Genomic DNA, 14,253 nt, shown 5'->3' on the forward strand with positions numbered 1-14,253 from the left:
AGACTTCATTCATAATCACAGCTAAACCACATTATGTTTACGAAGGCGTTGAAATATCACATTTATTAATCAATATAAACGACATAAAGGAAATTATTATATCAGGTGTATTTGGGCTAGGAGAAATCTGGACTGATTGCATTAAATTCTACCCCTTATATTGGGTAAATGGGGGCTAAGGGCAGCATTTACCCGATTTAATCCATCTTTGGTACTCGTATTACAATTTATTATTACTCGGAAAACAAATTCTGTGAGTTTCAATAAGAAACTTCTCATTGTCCGTTGTACGGTATAAAGACTCTTTTAGATCTGCAACAGATTTACCGATATTTTCAGTAAAAATTAGCCATTGTCACTAAGGACCACATATTCGATATTTGGGGCCTAGAACAGCTTTTGATCAAGTTTGACCAATATTAGACTAGAGATAGCATATGTGCATGATATTTGTATAACTTTATATAAGGTAAAGGGAAAGAATCACATGAAATTTAAATTTTGTTATATAGAAAGCGCAGTTGTGTGCCGATTTCGCCCATTTTCACATATGTGATATACTTGTACATGATATAGGAATATAAGGGTAATGATATGTACCGAATTAGGTTTAAATTGATTAACTAGTTCCTCAAATATGAGATATCACCTAAAGGCAGGCGGCGCCACGCTCATTGTCCTATTTTGAAACCCATCTTGGGTGTAATATTTATTATTTCCGACGCATTTATGTAGTGAGTTATCACCGCTATATGAGGAGAGAGCTAAGTTTTCACTTTTTTTACACTCTCGATTTACTAAAAATATTCGTCTTGAACGAATCTGGTCAATCTAGCTTTATGGGCTTAGGAGGCTTGTATATAAAACCTATAAAAGGTGGGTCACGCGCACGTTTTCAAAACTTTCAAATAATGTTCCGATTACGATCATCTACAATCGTCGATTCGTCGATATCCCAATAAGATGTACGAATATATGGATAAACCTGAGACATAGAAATTCGCCCAAAGGTTGGCGGTGCAAGGTTCATTATAAAGCTTATGAAGCCTTTAAGCTGGATCTTACATATGAAAATGTGTTTTATAGGGAGTAATTGTAAAACTATTTCCTGAGATATGTAGCTTTCCATAAAAGTGGGCGGCTCCATACCAATGATGCGCGTGGTTGTTATTTTTTATTCCGCCGTTTTTACTTTTAATGTATATAAGGAGAAGCTAGAAGCACTTTTTCTCAGAAAGTTTGGTGGACATAGATTTAGTGGTTTTGAATATATGTATGTCCGAAATCTGTTATAGGAAAGAACTTATCTTCTCCAAGCAACTCATATTAGACACAGGTAGAGAAACATATTAGTGAAATCAATTCTTGGTTAACTTGAAATCGATTCTGAACATTAAGAAAATTGAATATAAATATTACTATAACACACCCTTAGGCAATGTGTCGAAAGAGTCTAAAGTGGATTGTGTAACAAACAAAAATATGAAAGCTCAGTCTTAACAAATAGAAGTATCATTGCAAGCATGTTTGCAAGCCAAATAATTATTTCCTTTCAATCTTGTTCATAGTATTTTTTGAATGAAAAAAGTGTGCATCTACTACCCCTGACTTATTGTGTCAAAAATAATTAAATTTTATTTTCAGCCGTTGAATGAATAAATCTAAAATATTCAATAATCCAAACATTTCTAAAGGTACATAATTTTATTTCAAGGAATTTGCCACTTTATTTTAAAAAATGCTTAATCTTCATCAATTAGGAAGCATTTAATAAGATAATGCAGTCTTCACAGCATCCACTTGAACGGCTTGCGAGTCGATTTGGTGTACGCTTAACAATGTGTCGTCAAACTCATAGCGATCAAGTGATGGAACGCATTGGGAAGCGTGAAATTGTCGGCTATGGCTGGAATGGCTCGCCTTGCTATCATGACCGCTTAGATTATCCGATGCCAGCAATACGTTTCCGAGAACCTGACCCTGAGATATGTGCGTTGCGCGAGAAAGAAACCGGCGATTGGCGGAAGTTGTCCATAGACGAGAAGAAGCAACTTTATCGTTACAGCTTCCGTAAAACATTTGCCGAAATGAAAGCTCCTACTTCCGATTGGAAGTTTTCTCTAGGCGCAGCTTTGATTGCAGTTTCGATTGGTATATGGCTATCACAATCTTATGCTCATGGCATTTATCCAGAATATCCTGAAACATTCGATGAAAAACGTCGTAGTGCACAATTAAAGAGAATGATTGCGCTGGAGGTTAATCCCGTTACTGGATTAGCTTCCAAATGGGATTACGAAAAGGACCGCTGGAAGTAAATTGTTTTAATAAAAGTGTACTTTAAGTCACCCAACCTCCTCCGCCATAAAAATAACAATTTTTTAAGCGTCTTATTTTGACGAGAAGATAAGAACCATTGTTTTATTGCTTACCATTATATGTAATGATTGCAGAATGCTTTCACCTACGAATCGCAAATTAAACACTTTCTCTTGAATACAGTCAAAAGTGTTTCATTTATTTAATAATTTTGAAACATTAACAGCGTAAGTCCTTTACTTTTTAAAGTATGTACGAGTATCATATATGTATACGATTATTAATTGCCTAACTGCAATTTTTCCCCGTACTGAATTTAAAATTACCTAAGCCACAAGTACTTCTCATATAAAATAGCGCGATCCTAATTTTCCTATTCACATAACCTAAAATCCTAACACTTTTAAAAAAAATTTAAAATTTTAATCTATTTTTAGTATGGGGCTCAACCTCAACTTATGTAGACCTTCTTACATGTTTTCAAGCAATAGTTCGCTATTATTAATTGTACATGACTAAAACATCTAATTTTAACTATTTTTTATTATCGTTTTATCTACCTTTAGAATTGGAGATTCCAAGCGAAGCCAGGGACTTCTCCACTTGGTCCTTTCAACGGAGTGGATGTCTTCCTCTTCATCTGCTTCCCGCAGCGGGTACTGCGTCGAATACTTTCAGAGCTGGAGTGTTTTCATCCATTCGGACAGTATGACCTAGCCAGCGTAGCCGTTGTCTTTTAATTCGCTGAACTATGTCAATGTCGTCGTACAGCTCATCGTTCCATCGAATGCGATATTCGCCGTGGCCAATGTACAAAGGACCATAAATCTTTCGCAGAACCTTTCTCTCGAAAACTAGCATCGTCGACTCATCAGTTATTGTCATCGTCCAAGCCTCTGCACCATATAGCAGGACGGGAATTATGAGCGACTTATAGAGTTTGGTTTTTGATCGCCGAGAGAGGACTTTGCTTTTCAATTGCCTACTAAGTCCGAAGTAGCACCTGTTGGCAAGAGTTAACCTGCGTTGTTTTTTCAGGCTGACATTGTTGGTGGTGTTAATATTGGTTCCTAAATAGACGAAATTATCTACAACTTCAAAGTTATGACTGTCAAAAGGCCGATGATATCAATATCATCGGCATACGCCAGCAGCTGTATACTCTTATAAAAGATTGTACCTGCTCGATTAAGTTCTGCAGCTCGAATAATTTTCTCCAGCAGCAGATTGAAGAAGTCGCACGATAGGGAGTCGCCTTGTCTGAAACCTCGTTTGGTATCGAACGCCTCGGCGAGATCCTTACCGATCCTGTCAGAGCTTTTGGTGTCGTTCAACGTCAGTTTACACAGCCGTATTAGTTTTGCGGAGATACCAAATTCAGACATCCCGGCATAGAAGCAGCTCCTTTTGGTGCTGTCGAAAGCAACTTTGAAATCGACGAAGAGGTGGTGTGTGTCGATACTCCTTTCAAGGGTCTTTTCCAAGATTTGGCGCATGGTGAATATCTGGTCGGTTGTGGATTTGCCAGGTCTAAAACCACAATGACAAGGTCCAATCAGTTTGTTGAAGGTGTTCTTTAATCTCTCACATAATACTCTCGACAGAGTCCTATATGTGAGGTTTAGGAGACTTTTCCCACGGTAGTTGGCGCAGATTTTGGGGTCTCCATTTCTGTTGATTGGTCAAAGCACATTTAAATTCCAATCGTTGGGTGTGCTTCAGTCCGACCATATTTGATAAAGAAGCGCTTCATCAGTTCTTCGCCGCCGTGTTTGAAAAGCTCGGTCGGCAATCCACCGGTCCCCGCCGCTTTGTTGTTCTTCAGGCGGGTAATCGCGTTCACCATCTCCTTATTCTGCTTTCACTGCCAACTCCAAGCGCTCATAAAAGTCATCTTTGGTCACATCGTCCTTCTCTTCCGTCGGGGCGTGGGCGCAAATCAGCGATATGTTGAAGAACCTCGCTTTGATGCGGATTGTGGCTAGACGTTCATTCACCGGAGTGAATGATAGTACTCGGCGACGGAGTCTCTCTCCCACCACGAATCCAACACCAAACTTGCGCTCCTTTATATGGCCACTGTAGTAAATGCCACAAGGACCTACTCGTCTTTGTCCTTGTCCCGTCCATCGCATTTCTTGGACGGCGGTGATGTCAGCCTTTATTTTCACGAGGACATTAACCAGCTGGGCAGCGGCACCTTCCCAATTAAGAGACCGGACATTCCAGGTGCATGCCCTCTATTCGTAGTCCTTATTTCGTTTGCCATGGTCGTCATCAAAAGGGAGGTCTCTCATCCGAGGCTGGTTATAACTATTCACTGGGGGTGTTTTTTTACGTGGCGGGTCCCAAACCCAGCGCACAACCCTATGTAGGGGATATTTCGCCTTCTCACGTTAGCTCGCCTTCAAACGGATATTCTTAGGCTACCCAGAGGATACTTGGTCAAAGACCGGAAGTCGTGAGCTGCTTGAGTCATATGTAAAAGAATCGTTTCTGGCCACTCCCAAGTGAATGGCGATCAGAGAACTTTCCTCACTTGCGTGAACTTCTACATATGACTCCATCCTCACTTTGTTAGTCAACAAAATTTCCGCTTTTGGGGTGCTGAGAGCCCACTTGTGATTTTCGAAAAACCAATGCATCTAGTCACTGTTTGGGGTTCGTTTTGGACTGGAAGCATATTGGAACACAATTTTTTGAACATGAGCCTGGCCGAGCAGTGTCTTGTACTGGTGTTCGATATCGCGACATGTTAACCCAGTTCCTTTGGCCGAAATTGTATGATATTGATGTCGCCAATCATAAGTGGTTTCAACAAGACAGACAGACAGACATGTCACATAGCCCGTGAAGCAATTCAATTACTGCATGAGACATTTTTAGGCCGTGCATTCTCTCGTTTTGGTGATCAGAATTGGGCTCCTAGATCGTGTGATTTAACACCATTATATTTCCTTCTATGGATTTAATATCGCAGGCCTAGTGCAATAAGCCCACAACCACGCGTGCTTGAAAAGACGATATTCTACGTTGCATCAATGCAATTCAGCCACATTTATGCAAAATAATATTCGCAATCTTGGAAAACGAGTATGTATAGTAGGTGTATGGAAAGCCGTGGGGGCCATTTTCCCGATCTGTTATTTCTTAAATGACTCTCTCCTATATACTTTATGAATCAATAAAAAATTTCAATTGAAATATTTAGTCTTTAGTGAAATTTTTAATCTTTCGATTACAATTTTTTATTTTCTATCTAAATCTAATCTTGAATTAATTTTGGGACACCCTTTAGTTTGTAACCAGTTGTTTTGCCTACAGGGTATGAATTTAATTCTCACGTTTTTTACGAATTTATTTGTTTACTTTGACCTACTGATTTAGTTTATACTCAATAAAAAATGCAGATAACAGCGGCAAAAATAATCACAACAAAAGAACAGGTAAACAACATGAAGCACAATAGTTTACTAACACAACAAAAAGATAGAAATAACAAATGAGTGCAAATATACTTCGCGCTATCACTATCGTGTGCATGGGCATGTGCGCTTTAAGTATTTTTCGATAAGGAGTTAAGTTTACACGCAAATTTTCAAAGAAATATTTTTAGAACTTTAAGTGCAGACATACTATACATACATACTTATGTATGTAAGTAATTACATCCATCGCATTTATGCGTTCACTCGTAATTTTACACTTCAATAACTATTGAGCGTGAAGTATTTCAGGGAATCGTGAACCGTGGTCAAGATCTTTCTTTCGAAATGCGAAAGCTAATCCTAGTTTTATACTGGAGAAGAAATGTTTGAGGGCAATCGGAGAAATCGTGGATAGGTCGCACAAAAGAATGCAACAATGTGAAACATTATAACAAAATATGGAGAAACTGGTAAATTTGTCTATGATCATCATCTTCTTCTTCTTCTTTACTGGCGTAGACACCGCTTACGCGATGATAGCCGAGTCAACAATAGCGCGCCAGTCGTTTCTTCTCTTCGCTACGAAGCCAGGTCCTTTTCCACTTGGTCCTTCCAACGGAGTGGAGGTCTTCCTCTTCCTCTGCTTCCCGCTGCGGGTACTGCGTCGAATACTTTCAGAGCCGGAGTGTTTTCATCCATCCGGACAACATGATCGTTCATCCGGACAACATTGATCATCATCATATCATCCCAATGCCAAGAGAACAACGCAATAACCAATACAATATACTTGTAGTAGCTTTTGTAGTCTTCAATTAGAAAATTAGCTCCGCAGCATTGTGTCAAAACGTGCAAGAGTAAATGAAAAAAAATCTGTCCCCAACCAATTTCGAACTGCTTACACAATGCTGGTTATCATGAAAAAATTGCCCACCAGAAACCAGTAATTTCTGGTGTAAACAAAAATGAAGGCACTAGACTTCGCCATGCTTCTCTTCAAAGAGCCATAGTCGTTTTGGCAGAACGTCATATTCAGCGATGAATCAAAGTTTAATATTTCCACGCATAACGGTCCATCAAAAGTTTGGAATATTTGAAGGGTGTATGTCCGCACCTGAAGCTGTGTGAATGGTTTGTAACGAAGAAAAAATGGAAAGGTTTAAGGTTCGGGTGTAGCCCAACAATTTATTCTCTAGCAACTTGCAAGGATCAAAAGCCGGCTAAATATCTTCAGGTGTTGGCAATATTGAAATATACACTGACCAACTTCATTATTCGACGAAATCGTGACTAAATAAATAACGAAATTTTGTATCATAATGACTAATTTTGAGGGTCATAGACTCCCTTAGTTCTATTATTATATTTTACCTCCCCTCTGCAAAAATGATACTAAAATCAAACGTACTAAATCACGTACTAAATCAAAATTATACTAAAATTCAGTTGATGTGGAAAACGTGAACCAAAGGATCGGAATCAGGTTTATTAAGCGTCCGTCGGAATCAAAGCCAGGGAAATATTAAGTTGTCAAATATCTCCCTTCCGCCTTTTTGTCTTTTGAATTTCGCGGCTATATATAAAGCGCCACAGAGCTCGTATCTAGTAATACTATACATCTTTGAAAGGTTTTGACATAACCTACAAAACGACGATATGCAAGATTACTTAGTTTAGATGGAGTTATAGACGTGTAAACATGAAGTTCAGTAACGCCGAAAGTCGCGCAATTTTAAAGTTTTCCTTCGTTAAAGGCAAATCGGCTAGAGAAACGTCCCGTGAGATTAATGTTATTTTGGGGGATGGTAGTCTATCGAACTGCGGACGAATCGTTTCGACGATTCAGAGCGGGTGAAAACGACACCATGGAAAAGCCAGCCGGCGGAAGATCTGTGACGACGAATACCGATCAAATCATAGAAAACATCGAGTTAGTCACCAAACCATTTTAAACCATCTGCAGAAGGCTTGATACACAAAAAAGCTTGATGTTTGGGTGCCGCACGATTTGGCTGTTGGTTCCTTTTGGACCGAATCAACGCGCGATATGCTGCTGAAACGGAACGAACTCAACCGACGCCGCCAGTCACCATTCGCTTCAAAAATGGGTTACATACGACAATATCGAGCGAAAACGGTCGTGGTCGAAGGCCAGTCAATCGTCCCAAACAGTGGGTAACCCAGGATTGACGACCAGCATGGTTTTGCTGTGTGTTTGATGGGATCGGAAGAGAATCACCCACTATGAGCTGCTCCCATATGGCCAGACGCCTAATTCTAACTGAATAACTGGAAGTACTTGAAGTAGGCGATCGACCAGAACCGTCCAGAATTGGCCAACAGGAAGGGTGTAGTGTTCCACCAGTACAACGCCAGACCACACACTTCGTTGATGACTCTTCAGAAACTACGGGATCTCAGATGGGAGGTTTTATTGATTACCACTTGTTCCTGTCCATGACAAACGCCCTTGTTGGTGTAAAGTTGGACTCAAAAGAGGCTTGTGAGAAGTGATTGTCCGAGTTCTTATTGAACGAAACGGCGCATATTTGAACTAAATCCGATAACTGTAAACATTTTTATAAACCATTAAATAAGGAGTAAAAAAGCGGATTTTTGAAAACCTAATACGTTAAGGTGTAAAACCAAGCATATAGGTAAAGTTAGCCGGATGTTCGAGTTGCCAAGTCTTCGCTCAAATTTTTCTGTTTTAGGCACAAAAAATACACTGTTATTAAAATATCACCCATTTTAACCAACATAAACGGTTTAAAGTTAGATAGGAATTAAGTCATACTGCCGCAGAGAAATTGAAGGCTGATGTTTTGACATTGCTCAGATACTTGAGAACATTTCTTCAATCATAACTCACACACTGAGCAACATATTTGACATAAGGCTTGTTAGAAAAACTAAAATCATTATGTGTAATATATACATAGAAGTTGGGGTAATTCGTATATATGTATGGCATAAGTTCGGCCGGCAGTTTGAAATTTCTATATTAGATATGTATATGGGATCTAAAGGATCGTATAATTATAAATCAGCCCATTTTTGACACAAGGGTATATTATTACCGAAGAAACATTTCTTCAAATTTCAATAATATATTTCACAGATTAATCAATATTTTCGACAAAAAGTTGGTAGTATGAACAGGGGTACACATATTCGATATCTGGGGACTTTTAGAATTAGGATTAAGTGAACATATTTTCTATATATATTTTCCATAAAAATAATTAACTATTTGCTTTCGAAGCCAACGCTTTCGAGTTTTTGACATGAAATTGATGACATAAGGTCCAAATACGCCACAGTGAAGAATCCGCAGAGGCACCTACAGTACGGACTTATACGTTTTCCTGCACGGTTCACTATTGGTAAATACTTACTCAATTATGTACATACTTGCAGATAGGAGCCCAACCATGTCATTTCTTCTTCTTTACTGGCGTAGACACCGCTTACGCGATTATAGCCGAGTCAACAACAGCGCGCCAGTCGTTTCTTCTCTTCGCTACGTGGCGCCAATTGGATATTCCAAGCGAAGCCAGGTCCTTCTCCACTTGGTCCTTCCAACGGAGTGGAGGTCTTCCTCTTCCTCTGCTTCCCCCGGCGGGTACTGCGTCGAATACTTTCAGAGCTGGAGTGTTTTCGTCCATTCGGACAACATGACCTAGCCAGCGTAGCCGCTGTCTTTTAATTCGCTGAACTATGTCAATGTCGTCGTATATCTCGTACAGCTCATCGTTCCATCGAATGCGATATTCGCCGTGGCCAACGCGCAAAGGACCATAAATCTTTCGCAAAACATTTCTCTCGAAAACTCGCAACTTCGACTCATCAGTTGTTGCCATCGTCCAGGCCTCTGCATTACATAGCAGGACGGAAATAACGAGTGACTTATAGAGTTTGGTTTTTGTTCGTCGAGAGAGGACTTTACTTCTCAATTGCCTACTCAGTCTGAAGTAGCACCTATTGGCAAGAGTTATCCTGCGTTGGATTTTCAGGCTGACATTGTTGTTGGTGTTTACGCTGGTTCCAAGATAGACGAAATTATCTACAACTTCAAAGTTATGACTGTCAACAGTGACGTGAGTGCCAAGTCGCGAGTGCGACGACTGTTTGTTTGATGACAGGAGATATTTCGTCTTGCCCTCGTTCACTGCCAGACCCATTTGCTTTGCTTTCTTGTTCAGTCTGGAGAAAGCAGAACTAACGGCGCGGGTGTTGAGACCGATGATATCAATATCATCGGCATACGCCAGCAGCTGTACACTCTTATAAAAGATTGTACCTGCTCGATTAAGTTCTGCAGCTCGAACTATTTTCTCCAGCAGCAGATTGAAGAAATCGCACGATAGGGAGTCGCCTTGTCTGAAACCTCGTTTGGTATCGAACGGCTCGGAGAGGTCCTTCCCGATCCTGACGGAGCTTTTGGTCCCGCTCAATGTCAGTTTACACAGCCGTATTAGTTTTGCGGGGATACCAAATTCAGACATTGCGGCATAAAGGCAGCTCCTTTTCGTACTGTCGAAAGCAGCTTTAAAATCGACGAAGAGGTGATGTGTGTCGATTCTCCTTTCACGGGTCTTTTCCAAGATTTGGCGCATGGTGAATATCTGGTCGGTTGTTGATTTACCAGGTCTGAAGCCACACTGATAAGGTCCAATCAGTTTGTTGACGGTGGGCTTTAATCTTTCACACAATACGCTCGATAGAACCTTATACGCGATATTAAGGAGGCTAATCCCACGGTAGTTGGCGCAGATTGTGGGGTCTCCTTTTTTATGGATTGGGCATAGCACACTTAAATTCCAATCGTTGGGCATGCTTTCGTCCGACCATATTTTACAAAGAAGCTGATGCATGCTCCTTATCAGTTCTTCGCCGCCGTGTTTGAATAGCTCGGCTGGCAATCCATCCGCCCCCGCCGCTTTGTTGTTCTTCAGGCGGGTAATTGCTATTCGAACTTCTTCTTGGTCGGGCAATGGAACGTCTTTTCCATCGTCATCGATTGGGGAATCGGGTTCGTCTTCTCCTGGCGTTGTGTGTTCACTGCCATTCAGCAGGCTGGAGAAGTGTTCCCTCCATAATTTAAGTATGCTCTGGGCATCGGTGACTAGATCACCTTGGGGGGTTCTACATGAGTATGCTCCGGTCTTGAAACCTTCTGTAAGCCGCCGCATCTTTTGGTAGAATTTTCGAGCATTATCCCTGTCGGCCAGCTTATCAAGCTCTTCGTACTCACGCATTTCGGCCTCTTTCTTTTTCTGTCTACAAATGCGTCTCGCTTCCCTCTTCAACTCTCGGTATCTATCCCATCCCGCACGTGTTGTGGTCGATCGTAACGTTGCGAGGTAGGCAGCCTGTTTTCTCTCCGCTGCGACACGGCACTCCTCGTCGTACCAGCTGTTCTTTTGCACCTTCCGAAAACCAATGGTTTCGGTTGCAGCTGTACGTAAGGAGTTTGAAATGCCGTCCCACAGTTCCCTTATACCGAGTTGTTGACGAGTGCTCTCAGAGAGCAGGAGTGCAAGCCGAGTAGAAAATCGCTCGGCTGTCTCTTGTGATTGCAGCTTCTCGACGTCGAACCTTCCTTGTGTTTGTTGGCGTGCGTTTTTTGCTGCACAGAGGCGGGTGCGAATCTTAGCTGCAACAAGATAGTGGTCCGAGTCAATGTTAGGACCTCGGAGCGCACGCACATCTAAAACACTGGAGACGTGTCTTCCGTCTATCACAACATGATCGATCTGGTTGGTAGTTTTTCGATCCGGAGACAGCCAGGTAGCTTGATGAATCTTCTTATGCTGGAATCTAGTACTACAGATAACCATATTTCGGGCCCCGGCGAAGTCGATCAGCCTCAACCCATTTGGGGATGTTTCCTCGTGGAGGCTGAATTTACCGACCGTAGTGCCAAAGATACCTTCTTTGCCCACCCTGGCGTTGAAGTCGCCAAGCACGATTTTGACATCGTGGCGGGGGCAGCTCTCATAAGCGAGCTCCAAGCGCTCATAAAAGTCATCTTTGGTCACATCGTCCTTCTCTTCCGTCGGGGCGTGGGCGCAAATCAGCGATATGTTGAAGAACCTCGCTTTGATGCGGATTGTGGCTAGACGTTCATTCACCGGAGTGAATGATAGTACTCGGCGACGGAGTCTCTCTCCCACCACGAATCCAACACCAAACTTGCGCTCCTTTATATATTATCGCATTTCTTGGACGGCGGTGATGTCAGCCTTTATTTTCACGAGGACATCAACCAGCTGGGCAGCGGCACCTTCCCAATTAAGGGACCGGACATTCCAGGTGCATGCCCTCAATTCGTAGTCCTTATTTCGTTTTCCATGGTCGTCATCAAAAGGGGGGTCTCTCATCCGAGGCTGGTTGTTGCTATTCGCTGGGGTTGTTTTTTTACGTGGCGGGTCCCAAACCCAGCGCACAACCCTATGTAGGGGATATTTCGCCTTCTCACGTTAGCTCGCCTTCAAACGGATGTTCTTAGGCTACCCAGAGGATACTTGGTCAAAGACCGGAAGTCGTGAGCTGCTTGAGTCATATGTAAAAGAATCGTTTCTGGCCACTCCCAAGTGAATGGCGATCAGAGAACTTTCCTCACTTGCGTGAACTTCTACATATGACTCCATCCTCCCCATGTCATTTACTCAAATTTTTTATCAGCAAAGCATCATCATTAAACAGTACAACTTCACACCTGTCTGTGAATCAACTTAGCAAACCGCTTTTTCTCATGTGTTTACATGCGCATATACTACCAATATGTAGATCTGTTTATGTGCAATATATTTCTATAAAACTTAGGAAATGTTTTTAAAGCAAAAAGAAGCATTGCAAGAAAAAGATAAAGTGAATAATCTCTAATTACGCAGTAGAGGTGAGTGTTGGCATAAATTCGCCGAAACACCCACTTTAAGGGGGTCATCCCATTTGACGGGCTCAAAACATCGATTTTTTTTATTTTTCACAAAATGGGTAGTAAAGTGATTTTTAAAAAGTCGAGGTTGTTTTAAAGGTACAGCAATTAGAAGAAGCTGTTCGGCTCTTCTTTAATCGATCTTGAAACTTTAAACGCGTTTTTCTCGCGAACGCTCAGCGCATAAAATGATCTGTTATCAATCAAATATTCTTAAAAATGAGGCTTTTGATAGCAAAAGCAATAACAAAAACACAAAATTCAGAACTTTTTTTTTCAAATGTCTACCAAAGTCAAATTTTAGGCATATTCATTTGATAATAGTTCATTCCTTCCTTTAGGCTTACAGATTAAAACGCCGGTAATTTTATAGTTTCGAATAAACCAATCAGCCGGAATCGTAGAGGAAGCGCGAAACATTTTTTCAAGACGGAGCTGTTCAGAACCCTGTAACTCATGTTCTATAAATTTATATTCATTAATATATGTTAATAAATGATAATCAACTTAAAGCTCTATCTCTTTACTGATCGGAGAAAAAAAGTTCCTAAAAACAGGCCGTCATATTAGTTGACCCCCTTTAATGTAGAAGCACAACGCCACCTCCGTCACGTACACCCATACACACTTGTTTGACAACGAATAGAAAAAATGTAACGCAATAACCTAATAATCGCAGTCAGTTGAATCAGAAAGTGATAACAAAGCAAAGCAAAGTATTGCACTTTTTTATCTGGATCTGATAGGTTTATCTATTGATAAGCACTAACACATAAGAGAAGCGCACCTTCGTTCTCATTTTGTTGTTTCATATTTTCATGTTTTATTATTATTCGCTTGTCCGTCTTTTATTGTCATTTCACCCTTACCGTTATAAAATCCAAAGCTATCCAGTTAACCAATTTTACTGAGATCTAAAATACTTGTTTAAAATAGAGGAAACCCCTTATGGTCGAAGTCCGCAACCCTCCAAATTGATGCTAGAAAGTGACAATGCCGATATTGCTAATAAAACGTTTACCAAATAAAATTCCCATATACTTAGTAAATGAATTGAATTCCATCCATCCTGAGAGTTATAAAATGTCTTTATACGAGAACTGTAATGTTAAGTTCATTATCGGATATCATTCCGTATATCCACAACTTTACTAACGCTTGTATTTTTAGGATTTCATTAGTATCGTGTGGGGACTCGTTACATGCAGGACATAAGTTGAGTATGTCGGGGTATCTGCTACAGTACTCAGAAGGAGGCTGAGATAAGGTCACCCTTTTTTCTCGCAATTCACTGGAAGGGAGTCAGTGAAGGTGTTAATAGCTGCACTATGAATGGCGTTCAAAAACTGTCGAAAATTAGTCACGTCCGAAATTTGGTCGGTGTATGGTTATATGTCGTCGACTTATTGGAGGAATTTTCTCCTGAAGTTCCTAGGTGGCGGTTTCTCTTCAAGCAAGTGGCTTCAGGGATAATTTCTACGAAAACACCCGAGCAGGAACTGCTTAGAGAGGAGGATGTTCTGCTCATTTACAGATAGCATGAGGACCTCAATGTGTATGTGC

General features: G+C 40.9%; 1 protein-coding gene across 1 annotated transcript; it reads left to right on the plus strand.

Annotated features, from left to right (window-relative positions):
* Positions 1 to 1,561: 1,561 nt before the first annotated feature.
* Positions 1,562 to 2,516, plus strand: LOC105221883 (cytochrome c oxidase subunit 4 isoform 1, mitochondrial). The gene is made up of 2 exons (XM_011199022.4): positions 1,562 to 1,694; positions 1,761 to 2,516. Exon 2 carries the CDS (start codon positions 1,779 to 1,781, stop codon positions 2,316 to 2,318), a length of 540 nt encoding a protein of 179 aa, XP_011197324.2. The 5' UTR covers positions 1,562 to 1,694; positions 1,761 to 1,778; the 3' UTR covers positions 2,319 to 2,516.
* Positions 2,517 to 14,253: the final 11,737 nt, after the last annotated feature.

The sequence above is a fragment of the Bactrocera dorsalis genome, chromosome 4, assembly GCF_023373825.1.
Source record: "Bactrocera dorsalis isolate Fly_Bdor chromosome 4, ASM2337382v1, whole genome shotgun sequence".
Taxonomy (NCBI): Eukaryota; Metazoa; Arthropoda; class Insecta; order Diptera; family Tephritidae; genus Bactrocera; species Bactrocera dorsalis.

Bases quoted from the DNA above. Each gene is read 5' to 3' on its own strand.
- LOC105221883 (XM_011199022.4), top strand. From the start codon at position 1,779: ATGCAGTCTTCACAGCATCCACTTGAACGGCTTGCGAGTCGATTTGGT.